The sequence below is a fragment of the Bombina bombina genome, chromosome 6 (assembly GCF_027579735.1).
Source record: "Bombina bombina isolate aBomBom1 chromosome 6, aBomBom1.pri, whole genome shotgun sequence".
Classification (NCBI taxonomy): Eukaryota; Metazoa; Chordata; class Amphibia; order Anura; family Bombinatoridae; genus Bombina; species Bombina bombina.
The window spans coordinates 371,467,724-371,493,127 of NC_069504.1; the positions used below are offsets into that span (position 1 = coordinate 371,467,724).

Consider the following 25,404-nt stretch of genomic DNA (forward strand, 5'->3'; position numbering starts at 1 on the left):
ATTCAGAACTACATTGTTCTCTTTTCCGTTTTGTGTTTATAATAGTTGGGCTTAACACATATATACTCTCACAGAATAAATTGTCAGTTATCACAAAAAGGTTCAAGGGCTACAGTCTTACTCCAGATGGATACTAGTGTGATCAAAATATAACAAAATTAAAGTGCACACAAGTTATGTTTCTGTTGTCATATTTCTGAATAATTTATAATGCACTTTAATTTTGTTATATTTTGATCACACTAGCATCCATCTGGAGTAAGACTGTAGCCCTTGAACCTTTTTGTGATAACTGTGGTAATCATTCTGTGAGATTGTATATGTGTTAAGCCCAACTAAATACCTCCATTTATTGGGGTGACCTAATCATAGTGGTAATTATTACAGGGATCTTTTTTACTTCAATCAAAGTTATGGGGGAACAAATTCTTGTGGATGCCTGCACAGTAAATTTATTTAATTGTATTTTGAATCAGTCTCTTTTCCACAAACTGCTTGGATAATGTGATAAATACTCTTTCTCCAACATAGGTGTGTCCGGTCCACGGCGTCATCCTTACTTGTGGGATATTCTCTTCCCCAACAGGAAATGGCAAAGAGCCCAGCAAAGCTGGTCACATGATCCCTCCTAGGCTCCGCCTACCCCAGTCATTCTCTTTGCCGTTGTACAGGCAACATCTCCACGGAGATGGCTTAGAGTTTTTTAGTGTTTAACTAAAAATATATCTGTTGGTGTGAATCTAAAGGATTCCCTTGGGACAAGGTTAAGATTCCTAAGATTCTATCCTTCCTTCAAGAAGGATTGGAAAAAGGATTATCTGCTAGTTCCTTGAAGGGACAGATTTCTGCCTTGTCTGTGTTACTTCACAAAAAGCTGGCAGCTGTGCCAGATGTTCAAGCCTTTGTTCAGGCTCTGGTTAGAATTAAGCCTGTTTACAAACCTTTGACTCCTCCTTGGAGTCTCAACTTAGTTCTTTCAGTTCTTCAGGGGGTTCCGTTTGAACCCTTACATTCCATTGATATTAAGTTATTATCTTGGAAAGTTTTGTTTTTAGTTGCAATTTCTTCTGCTAGAAGAGTTTCAGAATTATCTGCTCTGCAGTGTTCTCCTCCTTATCTGGTGTTCCATGCAGATAAGGTGGTTTTACGTACTAAACCTGGTTTTCTTCCAAAAGTTGTTTCTAACAAAAACATTAACCAGGAGATTATCGTACCTTCTCTGTGTCCGAAACCAGTTTCAAAGAAGGAACGTTTGTTGCACAATTTGGATGTTGTTCGCGCTCTAAAATTCTATTTAGATGCTACAAAGGATTTTAGACAAACATCTTCCTTGTTTGTTGTTTATTCCGGTAAAAGGAGAGGTCAAAAAGCAACTTCTACCTCTCTCTCTTTTTGGATTAAAAGCATCATCAGATTGGCTTACGAGACTGCCGGACGGCAGCCTCCCGAAAGAATCACGGCTCATTCCACTAGGGCCGTGGCTTCCACATGGGCCTTCAAGAACGAGGCTTCTGTTGATCAGATATGTAGGGCAGCGACTTGGTCTTCACTGCACACTTTTACCAAATTTTACAAGTTTGATACTTTTGCTTCTTCTGAGGCTATTTTTGGGAGAAAGGTTTTGCAAGCCGTGGTGCCTTCCATTTAGGTGACCTGATTTGCTCCCTCCCTTCATCCGTGTCCTAAAGCTTTGGTATTGGTTCCCACAAGTAAGGATGATGCCGTGGACCGGACACACCTATGTTGGAGAAAACAGAATTTATGTTTACCTGATAAATTACTTTCTCCAACGGTGTGTCCGGTCCACGGCCCGCCCTGGTTTTTTTAATCAGGTCTGATAATTTATTTTCTTTAACTACAGTCACCACGGTACCATATGGTTTCTCCTATGCAAATATTCCTCCTTAACGTCGGTCGAATGACTGGGGTAGGCGGAGCCTAGGAGGGATCATGTGACCAGCTTTGCTGGGCTCTTTGCCATTTCCTGTTGGGGAAGAGAATATCCCACAAGTAAGGATGACGCCGTGGACCGGACACACCGTTGGAGAAAGTAATTTATCAGGTAAACATAAATTCTGTTTTCTTTTGTGCACTGTCAGTGGGTCAACCCCCAGCACCCCTGACATTTGCAATGTATAGGGAAAGTTCACTTTCAAAACCACCAGAGCAATATTTTCTATAACTCAAATGACTCACCACAATCTTGTCGCTTGGGTGCTGTCTTTTCTCGCTCCCTGAGGTGCTTGTTTGTCGATAGTGTGGTGTCTCCGCCAGTCTTTATCCTCAGCCCCTTGTTGGTGGTTAGCAAAATATCCCAAAAATATATAGCAGTCCACGCAGTGTGGTATTGTACCTACGCAGTTTAAGGTATGTTAAATGCTAAAAACTCACTTGCTGTGCTCACTATGGCCTCCGCTTGCAAATATCCAGTGAAAAAAGTTGTCAGGAGCACCAAAAAGTGAGTTAAAAAGCAAACTTTATTGATTAACAAAAAGGGTTAATTAACCCCCAGGGTAAGAGTGATAAGAAACCATTGAAAAACAGAAAACAAAAAGGCTGACCGGTTTCGGCGTCTGCCTTAATCCTAGCCTGCTTTTTAACTCGCTTTTTGGTGCTCCTGACAATTTTTTTCACTGGATCTTTTTTACTTGCAGTGTGTGCTATAAAGGGTTTCTCAGTTGTTGGCCAGTTTCCCTGTTGAAGTGAATTAGTGTGTTAGTGAATTTTGAAATTTGAACCACTTTTATGGAATATTCATTGATATTCTCAGACACCTCAGCAGTCCTGATTTGTTTTTTTGTACTATAAACTTTTGAAATGTTTTTAAAGGGGGTATGTGTTATACGTACATTAAAGATTGTTTTATATTTTTTTCTTTTTTGGCTTCATCTACACGTACAATTTGCACTGCTATTTAGCACTAACGAGTGTGTGCCTAAAAGGGTGTGTGTTTTTCCTTTAAAGTCTGCAATATACATGTATTAACTATTTTGCTGCTAAAAATGAGAAAACCTTGCAGTGTTTTCACTGCGTATGTATGCATGCATGCATGCATACATAATACAAACAAATAAAAAAGCTGACATGCCTGGCTCCCTCATGCTGGAGATAACTTTAACGTGCTAAGGGCTGTTTTTTAGGGCTGCAATTTAAGGTTATTTTTATCTTAATATGAGGAGAGTCCACGGCTTCATTCCTTGTGGGAAATACAGAACCTGGCCACCAGGAGGAGGCAAAGACACCCCAGCCAAAGGCTTAAATACCTCCCACTCTCCCCTCATCCTCCAGTCATTCTTTGCCTTTCGTAACAGGAGGATGGCAGAGAAGTGTCGGAAGATTCGGATTAGTCTCTTATGGAGGGTAGTACACTTATCGGCATGGGACTGGAGTTTGAAGTAGTCTTGTTAGCCTCTCAGTGAGAGCATTGACGAATGTTAGGGTCTGGAGATGCAGGGAGAGTCTTTCTGCAAAACCATCCAGACTCGTATTAACAGCTCCTAAGCAATCAGTGTTGACAAGTTTCACTGCCTGCTTCTATCACTCAAGTCCATGTCAGGTGCGATGCTACAAAACTGTCAAACTTGAGAGGTTGTGTGTCTTTTCCACGGCAGAGATTCCGGTAAGAACATTTTATTTTATTTCATATGATAACGTAAGAAGACAGGGTCACCGTGTGACTACTTTATCTGAATGGAATCAAGAGTTATTCTCTCCGGGAAGGAGGTTATTGAACAGAGGGGATTTATACATAACTTGCTTTATTATGTTTTATGCTGCAATGTGTGAGATGGGACTCAGGCAGATGTGGAACATTTAGGTTTTACTTACGTTTTTGAGATAACTGTGCGGAATGTTATTTTCTTTCATGTAATTAGCAAGAGTCCATGAGCTAGTGACGTATGGGATATACATTCCTACCAGGAGGGGCAAAGTTTCCCAAACCTCAAAATGCCTATAAATACACCCCTCACCACACCCACAAATCAGTTTTACAAACTTTGCCTCCTGTGGAGGTGGTGAAGTAAGTTTGTGCTAGATTCTACGTTGATATGCGCTCCGCAGAAGGTTGGAGCCCAGTTTTCCTCTCAGCGTGCAGTGAATGTCAGAGGGATGTGAAGAGAGTATTGCCTATTTGAATTCAATGATCTCCTTCTACGGGGTCTATTTCATAGGTTCTCTGTTATCGGTCGTAGAGATTCATCTCTTACCTCCCTTTTCAGATCGACGATATACTCTTATATATACCATTACCTCTACTGATTCTCGTTTCAGTACTGGTTTGGCTTTCTACTACATGTAGATGAGTGTCCTGGGGTAAGTAAGTCTTATTTTCTGTGACACTCTAAGCTATGGTTGGGCACTTTTATATAAAGTTCTAAATATATGTGTTTAAACATTTATTTGCCTTGATTCAGGATGTTCAACGTTCCTTATTTTCAGTCAGTTTCATATTTGGGATAATGCATATGAATAATTCAATTTTTCCTTACCTTAAAATTTGACTTTTTTTCCTGTGGGCTGTTAGGCTCGCGGGGGCTGAAAATGCTTCATTTTATTGCGTCATTCTTGGCGCGGACTTTCTTGGCGCAAACATTTTCTTGTCATTTCCGGCGTCATACGTGTTGCCGGAAGTTGCGTCATTTTTTTGACGTTTTTGCGCCAAAAAATGTCGGCGTTACCGGATGTGGCGCCATTTTTGGCGACAAAAGCATTTAGGCGCCAAATAATGTGGGCGGCTTTTTTGGCGCTAAAAAATTTGAGCGTCATTGTTGTCTCCACAATATTTAAGTCTCATTATTTATTGCTTCTGGTTGCTAGAAGCTTGTTCATTGGCATTTTTTTCCCATTCCTGAAACTGTCATTTAAGGAATTTGATCAATTTTGCTTTATATGTTGTTTTTTCTATTACATTTTGCAAGATGTCTCAGATGGACTCTGAATCAGAAGCCACTTCTGGAAAAACGCTTAACTGAGTTTCAGTTCTACCAAAGCTAAGTTCATTTATTTTAAATGTTATAAATGTTTATCTTTAGCTATGGTTTGTAATAAGTTATTATGTTATACTTTTACATGCGGAATCCATTAGTATTTATGCTTTATATATTTTCTTTTCTTACAAGAAATATTTAGAAGACTTATAAGAAATATTTTTCTGATTCTATGTTAAAGGCTTTGTCTGACTTTGTGCCTTCTAATAACATTTTTAGGTCTTTTTCACTTCTTTTTTAATTATTGAAGTTTCAAATGACCAACAACATACTGATTTATCCTTCTCTTATGATGTTTTTTTCTCTTTCAGAAATTTTCTTCATCAGATATTGACACTAACAATACTTTTTTATTATTTTTCTATTATTAAAGTACATTTGTTCTTTGTTGAAAAGGTGTTGATTATTTTGGATATTAAGGTAACTAGTTCTTTAAGACTAGCTGACATTATTTCTGCCTATTTATTTCTTCTGTGTTTTCAGAGGTTTTCTTTCCAATTCCCTATACTAGGGAATTGAATAGGCTGAGAATTTTCTTTTATTCCTTCTTCAAAGGTTTTAAACTATATTCTTTGCCAGCAGTTAAAACTCAATTTGGAGGGTTCTCCAATTTATTGGGGCTATCTCTAATTTTACTAATTATGCTATTGTTTATATAGCAAAATAGTATTTATTTTCCTTTAGATAGTTGTATCTTATTTATGGAAAATTATTTAGTTTCAGGTACTTTTTTTGGTCCTGTGATTTATTTGGATATTGCAATTGCTTCTTTTTCTCTGTTTACTTTAAGATCAAGTATCAGATTATGATTTATTTTAGCATTGTTAAAGGGACAACATTTACTAGACTAGGTGCTGTTGCATTTGTCTTGTTGTTTTGCATTTATTGATTATGCAAGTCCACTGTATTGGTTGGTCCTTTAAACTGGACTATCATGCTAATAATTTCATTTGTGTCTTCATTTTATTGAATATTTTCGCAAATGAGGGTTAATCTATGTCTTTAGCTTTTTTAGCTAGAAGAATTTTGTGATTTTTAAAAATAAAAATAAAAAAAAATCCATATTTCTTTTGTTCTAAGATAATCAATTATCTGTTTTATAATTGGATTCAATTCTTAACTGTTACTCTGGGCTTCAAGGTTGAGTTCTAAGACTAAAACTTTAAGCTTATACTGGTTTGGTTGTTCTTATTAAGGAACGAATTCCTGATTTCTTTCCCAAGTAACATGTCTATAATTGGAGTTTGAAATCAGCTCCCTAATTTTGCGATGTACGTACCATATTCCAGCTTGGCTGGTAAGGGGCAGGTTAAGGCTTCTTTGAAATTTATTTTGTCCAAATTTCTTTGATTTTATTCCAGTAAGGCTAACACTTTCTTTAACTGTGTTTCTGTCCTATATATTTTGGGTACTGTTGAAGCATGGCTGGGCACCCATGGGGTTCAAGCGCTGCTCAGACCTGGAATCTTCTGGGGTATTTCTTCCAGTTCCTTTTGAGGAACCGGGTTTTGGAGTTTTATTCAAACTATTTTGCCTTTTTATGGTCATTGATAGCATTATTTGTTTTCATTAGATACAATAAATGCATATTTTCATTTTTCTGTTTTCATTCAGATTATTTTCTGAGGATGCGGAATCTCATATGATTCACTTACTCTTCAGGACATAGTTAGAGGATCTTCTTTTCTAAAGCTCTTGATTCCTCACACAAGAGTCACCTTCTTTTAGGTTTCCAGATAGTTTGTGTCACTGTCCTTGTCTCTATCAGACAAGGGATAATGTTATTGGGTTCCGTCTATCGGTACCTTTAGTCTCTTATTTCCTTCAGTTGCTATATATGCATAGAAGTTTTAGGTCTTATGGCCACAGCATTGGATTCAATTCCCTTTGCTTATTTTCACTAGAAAGAACCTTTCCAGTCTTTTATAAGTGTTGTTTCTTCAAGAACATGGTTGGAGGATCAATTTACCAAAAAGTTTGTTTGATTCCTCAGACAAGGGTAACCTTTTTAGGTTTCCTGATAGATTCAGTGTTCTTGATTCTGTCTCTGACGGACAAGAGGCGTCTGAAATTGGTTTCAGCTTATCGAAACCTTCAGTCTCAATCTTTCCCTTCGGTAGCCTTATGCATGGAAATTCTAGGTCTTATGACTGCTGCATTGGACGCGATCCCCTTTGCTCGTTTTCACATGCGACCTCTTCAGCTCTGTTTGCTGAACCAGTGGTGCAGGGATTATACAAAGATATCTCAATTAATATCTTTAAAACCGATTGTTCGACACTCTCTGACGTGGTGGACAGACCACCATCGTTTAGTTCAGGGGGCTTCTTTTGTTCTTCCAACCTAGACTGTGATCTTAACAGATGCAAGTCTGACAGGTTGGGGAGCTGTATGGGGGTTTCTGACAGCACAAGGGGTTTGGGAATCTCAGGAGGTGAGATTACCAATCAACATTTTTGGAACAATTTTCAGAGCTCTTCAGTCGTGGCCTCTTCTAAAGAGAGTCGTTCATTTGTTTCTAGACGGACGATGTCACAACCGTGGCATATGTCAATCATCAAGGAGGAACTCACAGTCCTCTGGCTATGAAAGAAGTCTCTCGAACACCTGTATGGGCGGAATCCAGCTCCTGTCTAATTTCTGCGGTTCATATCCCAGGTATAGTCAATTGGGAAGCGGATTATCTCAGTTGCCAAACGCTAAATCCGGGCGAATGGTTTCTTCACCCAGAGGTATTTCTTCAGATTGTTCAAATATGGGGACTTCCAGAAATAGATCTGATGGCTTCTCATCTAAATAAGAAGCTTCCCAGGTATCTGTCCAGATCCAGGGATCCTCAGGCAGAAGCAGTGGATGCATTGTCACTTCCTTGGAAGTATCATCCTGCTTATATCTTTCCGCCTATAGTTCTTTTTCCAAGATTCTAAAGGAACGTTTGTTTATTCTGCTGGTGGCTCCAGCATGGCCTCACAAGTTTTGGTATGCGGATTTTGTCCGGATGGCCACTTGCCAACCGTGGACTCTTCCGTTAAGACCAGACCTTCTATCGTAAGGTCCTTTTTTCCATCAGGTTCTCAAATCCTTAAATTTGAAGGTATGGAGATTGAACGCTTGATTCTCAGTCATAGAGGTTTCTCTGACTCTGTGATTAATACTATGTTACAGGCTCGTATAGCTGTATCTAGGAAGATATATTATCGAGTCTGGAAGATTTACATTTCTTGGTGTTTTTCTCATCATTTTTCTTGGCATTCTTTTAGAATTCCTAGAATTTTACAGTTTCTTCAGGATGGTTTGGATAAGGTTTGTCTGCAAGTTCCTTGAAAGGTCAAATCTCTGCTCTTTCTGTTCTTTTTCACAGAAAGATTGCTAGTCTTCCTGATATTCATTGTTTTGTACAAGCTTTGGCTCGTATAAAACCTGTTATTAAGTCAATCTCTCCTCCTTGGAGTTTGAATTTGGTTTTGGGGGCTCTTCAAGCTCCTCCGTTTGAACCTATGCATTCGCTGGACATTAAATTACTTTCTTGGAAAGTTTTTGTTTCTTTTGGCCATCTCTTCTGCTAGAAGAGTTTCTGAATTATCTGCTCTTTCTTGTGAGTCTCCTTTTCTGATTTTTCATCAGGATAAGGCGGTGTTGCGAACTTCTTTTGAATTTTTCCCTAAGGTTGTGAATTCTAACAACATTAGTAGAGAAATTGTGGTTCCTTCATTGTGTCCTAATCCTAAGAATTCTAAGGAAAAGTCGTTGCATTCTTTGGATGTAGTTAGAGCTTTGAAATATTATGTTGAAGCTACTAAGGATTTCCGAAAGACTTCTAGTCTATTTGTTATCTTTTCCGGTTCTAGGAAAGGTCAGAAGGCTTCTGCCATTTCTTAGGCATGATGAAATAAAGATTTTAACCAAGATGCCAATGTCGAGTCGGGTAAAACTCCGCCTCAAAGGATTACAGCTCATTCTACTAGGTCAGTTTCTACTTCCTGGGTGTATAGGAATGAAGCTTCAGTTGATCAGATTTGCAAAGCAGCCACTTGGTCTTCTTTGCATACTTTTACTAAATTCTACCATTTTGATGTGTTTTCTTCTTCTGAAGCAGTTTTTGGTAGAAAAGTACTTCAGGCAGCTGTTTCAGTTTGATTCTTCTGCTTATAATTTCAGTTTTTTTCATTATAAGATTTAAACTTTATTTTGGGTGTGGATTTTTTTCAGCGGAATTGGCTGTCTTTATTTTATCCCTCGCTCTCTAGTGACTCTTGCGTGGAAGATCCACATCTTGGGTAGTCATTATCCCATACGTCACTACCTCATGGACTCTTGCTAATTACATGAAAGAAAACATAATTTATGTAAGAACTTACCTGATAAATTCATTTCTTTCATATTAGCAAGAGTCCATGAGGCCCACCCTTTTTTGTGGTGGTTATGATTTTTTTTGTATAAAGCACAATTATTCCAATTCCTTATTTTTTATGCTTTCACACTTTTTTCTTATCACCCCACTTCTTGGCTATGCATTAAACTAATTTGTGGGTGTGGTGAGGGGTGTATTTATAGGCATTTTGAGGTTTGGGAAACTTTGCCCCTCCTGGTAGGAATGTATATCCCATACGTCACTAGCTCATGGACTCTTGCTAATATGAAAGAAATGAATTTATCAGGTAAGTTCTTACATAAATTATGTTTTTGGCGCGTTTCTCTCCTGGAGCAGGGGTGGTCCAGCATGGCACTCCATGTGACCGGGTGTGGTCTCATTGACTTCCTTTTTCCTTACAGTGCGGTTTACAGGAGAAGTGGTTTCTCTGTGGGGCCTGGGTCATAGGAGGTGGTGAGTGCCCCGTCCATTGGGGGTATAAAGGTGCCATTTATCTTGTTCTATTGTCCATCTTAAAGCGCAAACTATGGAGGACTCTGATGCGTTAGAGGGTACTCCCTCTTTTCCTAAATCTAATACCGGTTTTTATTGTGAGGAGGCTACGGTATATCCGCCAGCTCAATTATGTTCCACATGCCTCGATAAGGTAGTTATATTTTTAAAGACAAAGATGTTTAGTACCACTGAGTCTCTGTCCCGTTAGGTGCATTCCCTGCTATCATCTCCTACTACACATGCAACCTCCCATTGCATTGCTAATCCTCCTCTGGGAGGGGCCCTTTTACCTCAAGACTTTTCTGAACACTTACAAATGGCAGTGTCTGCGGCCTTCAGTGCTTTACCTCGCCCCGCTAAGCGCAAACGAAAGGGCAAATATTGCTATCCTTTCCAGGGGTCATCTACCATTTTTTTTTTTTATTTATCTGATACTAGATTATCTGCTGATGAAGACGCCTCTGATAGCTCAGAGGAGGCTCTTTCTGGCTCGGAATCTGCTGCCTCTAAACCTCCGGCTGCGGAGGAACCAGACTTTAGATTTAGGGTCGAACACTTACGCTTTCTGTTAAAGGAAGTGTTGGCTTTGTTAGAGGTTCTGGAACCTAAATTACCCAAGGACCCTTCTATTCCTAAGCTTGAGGACAGGGTGGTGCCACATACGTTCCCGTAAAGATGGCAAATTTTATTAAGAATGAATGGGAGAGACTTGGATCTTATTTTCCCCTTCATCTTTTAAGAAATTGTTCCCAGTTCCAGACTCTCAATTAGAATTGTGGTTGTCTGTCCCTAAGGTGGTCCACGCTTGCTAAGCGCACCACTATCCCGCTGGAGGATAGTTCGTCGTTTAAGGAGCCCTTGGATAAGAAACTTTAAACTCTATTAAGAAAAATGTTTCAGCACACAGGGTACTTTTTACAGCCTGCAGTGGCAGTTGCGGCGGTAGCTGGAGCCGCTACCTATTGGTGCGACTCTTATCGAAGATGATCGAGGTGGAAACTCCCCTCGATGTGATCCAGGAAAGAATTAAGGCCTTGAAGGTAGCTAATTCTTTCATCTGTGATGCAAACATGCAGATAATTCGCCTGAATGCCAAAACATCAGGTTTTTCTATTCTAGCCCATAGGGCTCTCTGGCTGAAGTCTTTGTCTGCAGACATGACTTAAAAATCTAGATTACTTTCCCTTCCGTTTAAGGGGAAGATTATTTTCGGTCCAAGCCTGGACTCTATCATATCCACAGTCACTGGGGGCAAGGGTGCCTTTCTACCGCGGGATAAGAAGAATAAACCTAAAGGACAGGGTCCTAATTTTCATCCCTTTCGTTAGGATAAATCCCAATGCCAGCAGCCCTCCGCGAAGCCTGATCAGTCCATGGGAACTTGGAAACCATCTCAATCTTGGAATAAATCCAAGCAGAACAAGAAGCCCGCCGGAATAAAGTCGGCATGAAAGGGCAGCCCCCGATCCGGCATTGGATCGTGTTGGGGGCAGACCATCTCTTTGTGGAGGCTTGGTTGGGGGACGTGCAAGACACTTGGGTTCTAGAGGTCATCGCTCAGGGTTACAGGATAGGTTTCAAATCTCGTCTGCCCAGGGACAAATTCCTCTTATCAAACTTGTCTTCAAGACCAGAAAAACAAGAAGCTTTTCTAGGGTGCGTGAGGGATCTCTCCTCCCTGAGAGGAGGTCTAGGGTACTACTCAAACCTTTTTGTGGTCCCAAAGAAGGAGGGTACGTTTCGCCCGATACTAGACCTAAAGTGCCTAAAAAAGTTTGTGTCGGTCCCATTGTTCAAGATGGAGACAATAAGGTCTATTCTGCCCCTAGTTCAAGATGGACAGTTCATGACTATGATAAACTTGAAGGATGCCTACCTTCGTGTGCCAATACATAAGGATCACTTCAAGTTCTTAAGACCAGCACTTCCAGTTTGTGGCTCTTTCTTTTGGTCTGGCTACTGCTCCAAGAGTATTTACGAAGGTTCTGGGGGCTCTGCTTGCGGTGGCGAGGTCCAGAGGTATTGCAGTAGCGCTATACTTGGACAACATCCTGGTCCAGGCTCCGGCCTGCCAGGCTGGCAGAAGACCATTCAAGAGCTCCTCCTCTTCAATCTCATGGATGGAAGATAAATTTAGGAAAGAGTTCTCTGGTCCCCAGTACCAGGATGGAATTCCTGGGCACGATAACAGATTCCATATCCATGAGGATATTCCTTACAGACCAGAGACGTTGCAAGATTACTTCCAATTGTCTTGACCTCCTCAGGGCCATTGGTGGCCCGGTGTATGGAGGTAATTGGGCTCATGGTTTCCAGCATAGATATAATTCCATTCGCCAGGTTCCATCTCAGACCTCTTCAGCTGTGCATGCTGAGGCAATGGAACGGCGACCACTCGGATCTGTCTCAACGGATTTCTCTGGACAACCGGTCGAGAGAATCGCTCTCTTGGTCACTCTGTCCAGATCGCCTGTCCCAAGGCACATCCTTCTTGAGCCCATCCTGGGAGATTGTGACTACGGACGCAAGTCTCTCAGGATGGGGAGCCATTTGGGGTGCCAGGAAGGCACAGGGCCCGGTGGACTCGAGAGGAATCTCTTCTCCCGATCAACATTGTGGAACTTCGAGCGATCTTCAACGCTCTGAAGGCTTGGCCTCTTCTTGGTTCGTCCCAGTTTATCAGATTCCAATTGGACAACATTTCTTTGGTGGCTTACATCATCCATCAGGGGGGAACAAGAAGCTCCCTAGCAATGAAGGAAGTATCTTGGATTCTGGAATGGGCTTAGGCCCACAACTGCTCGCTGTCAGCGATTCACATTCCAGTGTGGACAACTGGGAAGCGGATTTCCTCAGCAGATAATCCTTTCTCCTGGGGGGAATGGTCTCTCCATCCCGAGGTGTTTGCGGAGATTTGCAAGAGATGGGGGATGCCGGAGATCTCATGGTGTCCCGACTCAATTCCAAGCTACCCAGATACGGGTCGCGGTCCAGGTATCCACAGGCAGAGCTGATAGATGCATTAGTAGTGCCTTGGAGGTTCAAACTAGTTTACATCTTTCCACCATTACCACTTCTACCTCGGGTAGTGGCCTGCATCAAGCAGGAGCAAGCTTCGGCGATCCTAATTGCTCCATCGTGGCCACAAAGGATGTGGTTTGTGTATCTGGTGGGGATATTCTCATCTCCTCCATGGAGGTTACCCTGTCGCAGAGATCTGCTGGAACAGGGTCCTTTTGTTCATCAGAATCCAGATTCTCTGAGGCTGACTGCGTGGAGATTGAACGCTTAGTCCTAGACAAGAGAGCTTTTTCTGAGAGTGTGATTGATCCTCTCATTCAAGCTAGAAAGCCGGTTACTCGTCGCATCTATCATAAGGTGTGGAGGACCTACTTATTCTGGTGTGAAGAGCGGGATTTCCCTGTCATAAGGTCAGGGTATCCAGGATTCTTTCCTTTCTCCAAGATGGTTTGGAGAAGGGACTTGCCACTAGTTCCTTAAAGGGACAGATTTCGGCTCTGTGTTATTACACAAGAGGCTCGTGGAGCTTCCTGATATACAGTCTTTTGTTCAGGCTCTGTCTAGAATCAGGCCTGTGTTTAGACATTCCGCTCCTCCTTGGAATTTAAATCTGGTTCTTAAGGTTTTGCAGAGGGCTCCGTTTGAGCCCATGCATTCAGTTGACATTAAGTTACTCTCTTGGAAGGTTCTTTTTCTACTGGCTATTGCTTCAGCACGCAGAGTCTCTGAGATGGCGGCCTTGCAATGTGTGCCTCCTTACCTAGTTTTTGATGCTGACAAGGCTGTTCTTCGCACTGGGTTGGGTTTTCTCCCTAAGGTTGTGTCTTATCGCAGCATCAATCAGGAGATTTTGGATCCTTCCTTTTGTCCTAATCCTCCTCCCTCCTTCGAAGGAACGATTACTTCATAATCTGGATGTGGTACAGGCTTTGAAATTTTACCTTTAGGCCACGAAAGATTTTAGACAGACTTCGGCATTGTTTGTTGTCTATTCTGGGAAGGGCAGAAGGCTTCTTCCACTTCCCTATCTTTTTGGTTGAGGAGCATTATTCGCTTAACATATGAAACAAAGGAACATAAGCCTCCTCAGAGGATTACGGCTCATTCAACTAGAGCTGTGGCTTCATCTTGGGCCTTCAAGAATGAGGCCTCTATGGAGCAGACTTGTAGGGCGGCTACCTGGTCCTCCTTACATACTTTTTCATAGTTTTACAAATTTGCTATTTTTTTCTTCGGCTGAAGCAGCTTTTGGGTGAAAAGTTTTGCAGGCTGTGGTTCCCTCAGAGTAGGGTCCGCCTCTCTTTTACCCCACAAGTAAGGAATGAAGCTGTGGACTTTCCTCATATTAAGATGGAAAACATAAATTATCCTTTCCTGATAATTTCCTTTCCATCTGTATGCGGAGAGTCCACGGCCCCCACCCGTTTTCTCCGTTGGGAGGACCAAAATTTTTTTTTCTTCTGGCACCATTTATACCCTGATATTTCTCATACTGTTCCTTGTTCCCTCGGCAGAATCAGTGGCATCACTAGGGGGGTGCGGGCCGCACCTGGGTGACACCCTCCATGGGGTGACACCAAAAAAAATTTTTTTAATTGAAATTCAAAGAAATACAATGTTGAGATGCATAGATTTTTTTTATTAGAGGGGCTGGCATTTGGGAACATGTGGGACTGGGGAAGTTGTAGACGCACAATTTTTTTGCCCCTTGAGCCAGCGCTGCAATTTCAACAAATAGTTTTCCAGGCTGCTTTTGCTTGTTTGTACTTTTCTCCTCCCCTGCCCAATTTCACTATGAATGTTGTGGGCGTGCCGTGGGGCTTGCGAAGTTGCACTGCTTGCCTAAACCTGCCTGCCTATCTGTGCTCACTGCTCAGTGACATGTGGAGCAGTGGAGTCACTCACTGCTGTGCTGTCTCTCTAAACGGGAACTGGGAAATCGTGAGGGGGATGCCTGGCACCTGACCGCATGACTGTCTGACTCTGTCTCTAAAGTGAAGGAGCCACGTATGATGCCCACCAGACCGGTACAGTTACGGTACACTAAGTGCACACTGAAGAGGTAGGAGGGGAGAGCGGGCGGGGGTCTGGGGGTGGGCAGAGTGCAGAGGTGATTGGCCATAAGAAGTGGTAGGCACGCGGCCCGGGACTGTGCACTGACAGACTTGGAACAGAGCCAGAGAGCAAAATTTTCATAGTTTGCGCGCCTAAACCTTTTCTTCAGTGATTTATTTTAGAGTGCTCTGTTTATCTTTCATTTGATGCTCTGCTGAGCCAGGGAGCAGCTCTAGGCATGAGCTTTATAATTAATGCAGTGCAGTTTACATTTTTTGTCTGTGCGTGTCTGATTTTGTGTGTGTGTGTGTCTCAGTGTTTTTGTGCGTGTGTCGGAGTGTGTTTCCGAGTGTTTGTGTGTGCATCGGAGTATGTTTTTAAGTGTGTCTGAGTGTTTGTATGTGTGTGTGCCTGTGTTTTTGTGTGTTTCTGGGGGGGGGGGGGGTGACACCATAACTTACCGCACCGGGTGACACCAACCCTAGTGATGCCACTGGGCAGAATGACTGGGGGATGAGGGGAGTGGGGGAAGTATTTAAGCCTTTGGCTGGGGTGTCTTTGCCTCCTCCTAGTGGCCAGGTTCTGTATTTCCCAAAAGTAAGCAATGAAGCTGTGGACTCTCCTCATATAGATGGAAAGGAAATTATCAGGTAAGCATAATTTGTTTTTCATAATCTATTACACAATTTTTATTTTTACGATTAAATGGATAAAAAATATATAATTTTCTTCCTATATTTAAAATAAAATCCACAAACTGAGTGTTACAGATAAAAACTTCAGACAAAAACTTTACATTAACACAGTTTATCCAATTTAAGCAACAAACAAAAAGATTTTTATGATTAAGCAAAACAAAACCATAAACTGTTTGAAGAGTTAGAACTATAATGAGGTAGACTATCACTGTCTATAATGGTTTGTTATTCACTCTTCCAGTAACTTGGCATTTAAATGCAAAAAAATCAACAGATCCACATGCTCCTGGCTGAGGATGGCTCTCTTTTTACAAGCTATATTGCCTGCAGCAGAGATGGTGCTCAGATGGTGTTAGGTGCCTGGGTTGCATAAGTAGAATTTTGCCAATTTCGTCAAGGTGGGATATTTATCTTTGTTAGGACTCCACCAATGTAAAGTGTTTTCCTCCTTGGCAAGGGTCCTCTCAACAAAGTAAGCCTGGACTTAATTTCTAACATGGCTGTTGATCTCCTCCTCAGGTTGCTCCTCTATTCTCTTCCTCACTACTGTTTCCTAACTGTTCTCACTGGTCCCTCGCACACCTTATGTTTTATGTAGATCACCGGGTGATCATGAGAAAACACAGCAAATCATGTGTCACACGGCCAGACCGTGTTGAGTTGGCAGGTCTGTGATTTAATATTTACAATCCAAATGATGATGCCTAATATTTCTGGGTTGCACAGGTGATCTGACCCACATAAGCCAGGAGTAGTTGTAAGCTGAAAAGAATCTGTACATGGCCTTTAGGCTAAGGGCATAACCATCCTTCCTCTGGTAAAACTATGCTTGCTTCTTAATCCCCCTCCTCACCGTTACCACACTGTTGAATTAAAGCCAGGATCATGTTTCACAGAGCAGTGTGGGAAGTTCAGCTCCAGTGGTGTCTGCAGAAGCTAATTTAATGCCATAGTAGCAGTGAGTAGCAGAGGGGGCTTAAGAAGCCAGCACAGTTTTGCCGGAACAGGGAAGGAAGACATCTGAATAAGTGTGGGCGGCTGCTTTCTGTGAATCATTCCACCTCTTCTGTTTATTATGAGATAATCTCCTATGAATGGGCGATAGCTTTTCCCAATCTTCCAAGTTTAAAAAGAGTTATTAAAATCTATTCCTAAGGTTGATGGTGCATTTTTTTACTTTGGCCAAGCAAACTACTATTTCATTCCATTAGAGGATAGTATTTCTTTTAGAGACACTATGGACTGTAAGTTTGAGGCCTTTCACAGAAAGATTTTTCTTCAAGCAGGTTTTCTCTTTAAACCAGCTGTTTGTATAGCATGTGTGGGCGTAGCTGTGGCCTTAAGGTGGGACTATGGCTGATCTTATTTTAGGAGAGTCCTCAGCTGAAGAATTACAAAGCCACATTGTTACTTCGCTCCACTAACTCCATCTGTTATGCAGCAGTTGATATTATTCGGATTAATGCGAAAAACGTTTTCTGTTTTGACCAGAAGAGCTCTATGGCTCAAATCTTGTTTGTCAGATGTGGTTTCCAAGAACAGTTTGTCTTTTTCCTTTTCAAGGGAAGATTTTTTTTTTTTTTATCAGGTTTGGATGCAATCATTTCCACAGTTACTGAGGGAAAGGATACCTTCCTTCCTCAGGACAAGAGATCTAAGAGAAAAAAGAGATCTGTCAGTCATTTTCGTTCCTTTTGCTCCGCAAAAAAAGTCATAAGTCCTCATCATCTCAAAAACCTGAGTACTCTTGGAAGCTAGATTCTTCCTGGACCAAATCCAAGCAGACCAAGTAATCTCTGAATTCTAAATCGGCATGAAGATACAGCCCCAGATTCAGTTCTGGTGGGAGCAGGTTTGAGACATTTATAGGAGGCTTGGTCTCAATTGGTTCAGGATCCTTGGGATCTGAGCATTGTGTCCCAAGGTTACAGGATAGGTTTTCAGACCAGACCTCCTCGAGGTAGGTTCCTTCTGTCTCATGATCGAAAGTTTCCTTCCAAAGCATCTGCCTCTTTGCAGTGTGTTGAGGATTTGGAACTGATGATGGTTATACAACCTGTTTGTTGTTCCAAAAAAGCGGGAATCTTCAGACCTATCCTGGATTTAAAGACCACAAATTGTTGGGAGTTCCCACTTTCAAAATGGAGACCATTCATACTATTCTACCCCTAGTTCAACAGGGTAAGTTCATGTCCATAATAGATCTGAAGAATGCTTACCTTCATATCTCTATTCACAAGGATTATCATCAATTCTTTTGATTTCAGAACAAACACTTTGTTTGTGGCCCTCCTTTTCGGTTTGGTTACAGCTCCTAGAGTATTCACAAAAGTTTTGGGAGCCTTATTAACAGTAATCAGAGCACAGGGTATTCAGGCTCCGACCCTGTCATTGGCTGTTTCTAACACAGAGAAACTTCTAGTGTTCTTGAGCAGCCACGGTTGGAAGATCAACGTTCCAAAGAGTTCCCCGTCTCCCAATAGCAGGGTCTCTTTTTTTTCTGGGAGTATCTAGTGATACGGTTTCCAAGTGCCTTTCTTTAATGGAGACACAGACTCAAATTACAGAGGGCCTGTGCCAAAATACTTTGTCCATCCTGGGTCATTGTGGCCACAGATGCCAGTCTCTCCGTCTTCGTCAGGGTTTGGGGGAGTTAGGAGAGCGCAAGGAGTTTGGCCTCCTCATCAGGCGAGGTTACCAATAAACCTCTTCAGGGAGGGACTGAAAGTCCTTTAGCAATGAAAGAGGTAGCTTGAATTTTGACTTGGGCAGAAAGCAACCTATGTACCTTAGCAGCAATTCACATTCCGGGGGTCAACAATTGGGACGCAGACAATCTCAGTTGGCAGTCTCTAAATTAATAGATCTTTGTTCAGATGGTCTTGAGATGGGGCTTGCCAGAAATAGGCTTAATGTCCTCACATCTAATTTACAAACTTCCCAGATATTGTGCCAGATCTAGGGACCCGAGAGCGGAATTTGTAGATGCTCTGGCAACTCCTTGGTCCTTTTGCCTAGCCTACCTTTTAGCTCCTATTTGTGCTGGGTTACATCTGGTATGGATTAGATCATGATATATTTCTGAAGTTTACCTTCCCAGAGAGACTTGAAGTGATCCAGGCTGCAGTATACTCCCTCTCCAACATTGGTTCATTGTATGGGGGTTGACGGTGCAGTATTAGATGTGTTTCCCCTTTTCCATATTTCATCTCAGACCTCTGCAACTCTCTCTTCTATGTCAATAGAATGGGGATCATGAGGACTTGTCTTTGAAGATTTCCCTGGAACAGGGGATGAGAGAGACCTGGACTGGTGGAAGTCTCACCACTCCATACAGGCCAGCTTTCTAGATTAGCGTAGCTGTCCTGGGGTCTCTGAGGGTGGTGTTCAACGCAAAGAATGACAAAATTCCTCATGTTCAGACTTCAGCCCAGGTTCGGTTATCATTCCTGTTATCCCTGGAGTCTCAATTTTATTGTGAGGATATTGCAGACCCCTCCTTTTAACATATGCATAGCTTAGATCTTCAATGACCCTGGGTGGTTCTCTTTTTGCTTGTGTCCTGCTCCTAAGATTTCGAAGGAGCATGTCTTGAACTACCTGGATGTCTTTTGGGCTCTGAAGATGTATATGTAAGCTACAAAGTCTTTAAGATTGCACTTTTTGTTAAATTTTCTGAACCTTGAGGGTCACAGTGCTACAGCAACTACTTTAGCAGCCTGGTTTTGATCTGGTGATAGATAAGTCTGCTTTTTAATATATCAATGCTCACCCACCTAGAGTAGTGGCTACTACTTTGGGCTTTACAAAATGATGCTTCTTTTGACCCATTTTAAAAAAGTTATCTGGTCCTCTTTTGCATAATATTTTACCATTTCACTGTTTATGCCTATTCTGATACTGCCTTTAGCAGGAAGGTTCTGAAGGTTGTTGTGCCTGATTAATCTTAGTTTCACAAATTTTGTTGATATTGTGGCTTTTACTGGTTGGATGTTAAATCCCACATGTGATCATTAGTAGACTTTTTCACCATCATTGGAAGCAAAACAAAACTTTTGCTTGCTTGATCAATATTTATTTCATTGGGGTGAGTGGCTATGGCCCTGCCCTGGTTATTACATTTAATTGGCGGCAGATCCTGTTGCATTTAGTTTGCCTGCCTTGCTTGGTCAGGAAGTATAATACCAAATGCAATAATTTTGTGAAATTTTACCATCATGAAAGAAAGAAATGTATCAAGTAAGCATACATTTATTTTAATTAGATACCTCTAGTGGGCCTATATATTCCATACTACAAGGCAAAAGCCTCAAATGTTTGCTGTTCTGATATAATCATCAAGCCAATATTTTTGTCTGAGTTGGTGCAAGTAATCTTTTAGAAAGGAACATGGCAAAGCAGGAGAGGGTTACATTTTCTTTATAAATAACCTAAATTTCTCTTTTAAGGGACAGTCAACACTAAAAATAAACTAGCTTGAATGCATTACTTACAACACGATTAGTGCAAACATCCTTATTCACATCCTATAATCCATACTGAACCGATTTTGTAAAAAAAAACTGCCGTTTTGAGCCGTTTGGGTAAAAAAAAAACATGGCTCCATAACTCCTCCTCTCATCTTCTTCTTCCCCACGGCTAGTTTGAAGATCTGTAGTGCCCGCCAAAGATTCTAACAACTGACGCATGTGCATAGTGTCCGTTTTTTTTTTTTCTGCAGGAAGAGGCGGGGATGTATTTTAGTGTTGCACCAGTCACTAAAGTAATCGCCCTCTTTAGGTTTCCTTCCTCCCAACAGGATGTTACAGCTGCTTTCCCCTGAGCTCAGGGCAGAGCCATACACTGTTTCCCTACTGCGCCCCGGGGTGACGTAGTCACATACACAAGTCTGAAAAAAACAGACGTAAACTAGAGAGACCGACACTCTTCAGGCACCGCTGTGAAACGGTTATTAAAAATGTATATGGTATATGGTGTATGGCTCTGCCCTGAGCTCAGGGGAAAGCAGCTGTAACATCCTGTTGGGAGGAAGGAAACCTAAAGAGGGCGATTACTTTAGTGGCGAGCGGCGGTGTAGAAACCCAATGGCAGGTAGGAGGAGGTGCATACTGTCATGCCTGAATACTATATTTATCCAGACAGCTGTTACAGGAAGAACTTTCCATAAGCTATCCGTTCTATAAGGAATTATTTCAGAAAATCACTTCTGAGTGCTACTTTTCAATAAAAATAATTTCTCCATGTTCTGGTGTGAATACTATATTTATCCAGACAGTGCTGGTCCGTCGCTGAATAGGGAACCTATACACTGTTCCGGGTATAAAGAAGCAGATACTGACGTAACATACAATTTACGCATGCGCAATTGGGTGTGAACGCTCAGGAGTAGTCGTGGCCGACACTCCTGTGATTTGCAGTTAGAATCAGCCTGAGAGTGACGTCAACATAGGAGGAGTTTATGATCTTTTTTTTGCTTAGAACGGCAGTTGTTTTTTTTAAAAAAAAGATTCAGTCTGCATTATAGGATGTGAATAAGGATGTTTGCACTAATCGTGTTGTAAGTAATTCATTCAAGCTAGTTTATTTTTAGTGTTGACTGTCCCTTTAAACTAATTATTAAAGGGGATGCTTGTTTTTTTTGTTTTTTTAGTTTTTTTTGTTTTTTTTTAAACTGCTTTGTTAATGTAGGGATTTTCTTTTTTAAGCTACAGTGTTACTTAAAAACAACCTACTTTCATATGCTCATCATAACAATCTACTTTCACAGCTCATCATTGGTTGAAAACTTTTTCTTATTTAAAATTTCAATGTTGCTTTTTAGGGTGAGTTTGTTAATGAGTATGTGGGGGAAATGATTGATGAAGAGGAGTGTCGAGCACGTATCCGTTATGCTCAAGAACATGATATAACAAATTTCTACATGCTCACACTGGACAAGGTAAGGTTTAAAGTAAAAGGAAGATGAAAAGAAAGTTTCTTGGCACATCTTCAATCATCTTTGTTTTTAAACTTGCTATTATTTATAGGTCTATTTTTGTTTTGCTTTACATAAGATCATAATATTGTCTTTACTATTGCTTGACAAATCCTGGAAGCCATTATATATACATACTGTATATATATCTATATATATATATATATATATATATATATATATATATATATATATATATATATATGTCTGTATTTAGGTAGCATTCAAATGAGGAAGGTGGTGGGCGCGTGTCACATTTCTCTCTTCATTCGCATTTATTCTTGGAAAAGTGCAACATACTAATATCTGTGCAAATCCAGATCTTAGTGTGTTGTACTTTTACTAGAATAAGTGCGACTCCAAAAAGAACAGAATGCATTGTTTGTTGTAGGTTTAGAATGTTAGCAATGGCAGTTACCTAAATGAATGCAAGTTAACTTAAAGTAGAATCAGGGGTCACTAACAGTAGGTTCTACTAACAAGTGTCACCTTGTCCCTCCTTTTTATGCCTATGTTTTCAAGCAGTCACTAAATCTGTTTCTTTCCTAAGATATGTTGAGTTCACGGCATCATCAATTACTGTTGGGAATATCACTCCTGGCCAGCAGGAGAAGGCAAAGAGCACTACAGCCAAGCTGTTAAGTATCACTCCCCTTCCCACAAACCCCAGTCATTCTCTTTGCCTCTGTTCATGGAAGAGGTGAAGTATTTGGTGTCTGGCGATTCTTCGCTACAAGCAAGATTTTTTTTTTTTTGAAAGCCAGTGTAGGTTTACTCTCTTTCCTTTGTTTCAAGGATTGGGTCTAACTGTTGTTTACGTTAATATCTTCAGTAGAGTAGTGGTGGTTTTAAAGCAGTTAGGAACTTCTAAGGTGGGCCTTGCTGCGTTTTCCTAACATATTTGCTGTCCTAGTATAGAAAGCCAGAGTAGGTTTGCTCTGATCTTTCTTCTTTCCAATGGCCTCTGTATGTAGTTGGCATCCTTCCACGCTGTGTGAGCTAGATTGCAGGTAAGTGCTGGGGAAAGGCTGGCACTGAAGCTGCATGGGACTTAGCATTATCCTTGGTAAGGATATTAACAGGCAGTGTGCGGGCACTTTAATGCAGGGTTAATTCCTTGTTGCTTATGTGACAGAGACAGTGTTTAACCTCTTAGAGGAAGGGGTTAACTTTATGGGCTTATTTATTATTAACAAGATTCTCATTTACCCGGGTCAGGAGAAAGTGTATGTGTGATCTGGGCAGCATTAAATAATGTGTATTCAGGGCCAAATACGTGTTTTTGCACTGACTTGGCTCCTTAGACTGTTAATTTTACTCAGCCAGAGCGGTTTAATTTCTTTCATGTAATTGGCAAGAGTCCATGAGCTAGTGACGTATGGGATATACATTCCTACCAGGAGGGGCAAAGTTTCCCAAGCCTCAAAATGCCTATAAATACGCCCCCCACCACACCCACAATTCAGTTTTACAAACTTTGCCTCCCATGGAGGTGGTGAAGTAAGTTTGTGCTAGATTTCTACGTTGATGTGCGCTTCGCAGCAGGCTGAAGCCCAGTTTTCCTCTGTGTGCAGTGAATGTCAGAGGGATTTGAAGAGAGTATTGCCTATTGAATACCATGGTCTTCCTCTAGGGGATCTATTTCATAGGTTCTCTGTTATCGGTCGTAGAGATTTCTTCTCCTACCTCCCTTTTCAGATCGACAATATACTCTTATATAACATTACCTCTACTGATTCTCGTTTCAGTACTGGTTTGGCTATCTACTTTATGTAGATGAGTGTCTTTGGGTAAGTACGTTATCTTTTATTTATGACACTCTCAGCTATTGTTTTCTCACTTTATATGTAAAGTTCTAAATATATGTTTTATACTTATATTTGCCATCATTCAGGTCAATCAGTTTATTTTCTTTCTTTCAGACTGTCAGTTTCATTTTTTGGGAAAATGCATATGAATTAAATATTTTTCTTACCTAAAATTTTCAATTGACTTTTTTTCTATAAATTGCGGGTTGTTAGGATTGCGGGTGCAAAAATTGCTAGAATTTATTGCGTCATTTTTGGCGCGAGATTGACGTTTGTCTGACTTCGATAACGTAATTTCCGCCGTCGTAGTTGACGCCGGAAGTTTTCACGTAGTTGCATCATTTTTGACTCTCGTGTTTGTTGCAGGCGTTTTTGGCGCCAAAAAATATGTGGGCGTCATTCTTGGCGCCAGATTTTTAACATTATTTAAGTCTCATTTTTTAGTTGCTTCTGGTTTCTAGAGGCCTGTTCTGTTTGCATTTTTTCACATTCCTGAAACTGTCATTTAAGGAATTTGATAATTTTGCTTTATATGTTGTTTTTTCTATTTCATATTGCAAGATATCCCAAAAAACTGTTCCTGTATCAGAAAATACTGTTGGATTCCTGATGACTGATATCAGTCCTACCAAAGCTAAGTTAATTTATTTTAATGTTATGAATTTTTATCTTTAGCTATGGTTTGTAATAAGTTATCATGATAAACTTTTACATGCAGAGTCCATTAGTAATTATGCATTATCTATTGCTATTCTTTTTTCCTTCTAATGTACAAGATATACTTAGAATAGAATCAGAAAAATATTCTTATAAATTCCTAAGGCTTTGTCTGCCATCCCGCCTTTTAATAAAATTTACAGGTCTTTTTTAAACTTCTCATTTAGTTGATGAAGTTTCAAATGACCAACAACATACTGAATTATCCTTCTCTGATGATGTTTTTTCTCATTCGGAATATTCTTCATCAGATATTGACACTAACAAATCTACTTTTTTATTTTTAAATAGAGTACATTCGTTCTTTGTTGAAAAGGTGTTGATTATTTTGGATATTGAGGTGATTAGTTCTTTTGATTTTAAGACTAGCTAACATTTAAATTCTGCTTATTAACCTTCTGTGGTTTCTCCAATGTTTTTTTTTCCAGATCCTGATACTAGGGAATGGAATAGGCCGGGAATTTCTTTTATTCCTTCTTTAAGGTTTTTAAATTGTATCCTTTGCCGGCAGTTAGTTTAAAGTTTTGAGGAAAGATCCCCAAAGTTAATGGGGCTATCTCTACTCTTGCTAAACATACTACTATTCCTATAGAAAATAGTATTTATTTTTTTCCTTCAGATGGGAAACTTGTATCTTATTTAGGAAAATTATTTATTTTCAGGTACTTTTCTTAGACCTGCAATTTATTTGGCTGATGTTGCAACTGCTTCAACTTTCTGGTTGGATACTTTAGTGCAACAAGTATCGGATTATGATTTGTTTAGCATTGTTAAGTTGATCAACATGCTAATAATTTCATTTGTGTCGTCATTTTTTTGATATTTTCGCAAATGAGGTTTAATCTATGTCTCTAGCTATTTTAGCTAGAAGAACTTTGTGACTTAAATCTTGAAATGCTAATTTGATTTCTAAATTCCATATTTCTTTTTTTCCAAGGTAATCAATTATTTGGTTCACAATTGGATTCAATTCTTCAACTGTTACTCTGGGGAAGGGTGTTTTTTGCTTCAAGATTGAGTTCTAAGAGTAAATCTTAAGCTTATATTAGTTTTTTTTCTTACTAAGGAACGGAATCCTAATTCTTCCTCAAGTAACATGTTTATAATTGGAAGTTTTCTTCATTCAATTTAAGCCATTTAAAAGATCAAAGTCAGCTCCCCAAATTTGCATGTAGGTGCGGTTCTTATTCCAGCTTAGCTGGTAAGGGGCAGGTTAAGACTTTTTTAAAATTAGTTTGGTTCAATTCGTTCCAAACTTCTTAGATTGGGGTACAGA

The 25,404-nt window shown here is 40.5% G+C and overlaps 1 protein-coding gene across 1 annotated transcript in view; it reads left to right on the forward strand.

The window, feature by feature from the left end:
* The window catches only part of NSD1 (nuclear receptor binding SET domain protein 1), a 679,701-nt gene that overhangs the window by 535,632 nt on the left and 118,665 nt on the right, over window positions 1-25,404 (forward strand). The window contains 1 exon segment of the mRNA XM_053719266.1: window positions 21,451-21,567. Coding sequence (XP_053575241.1) covers window positions 21,451-21,567 — 117 coding nt within the window.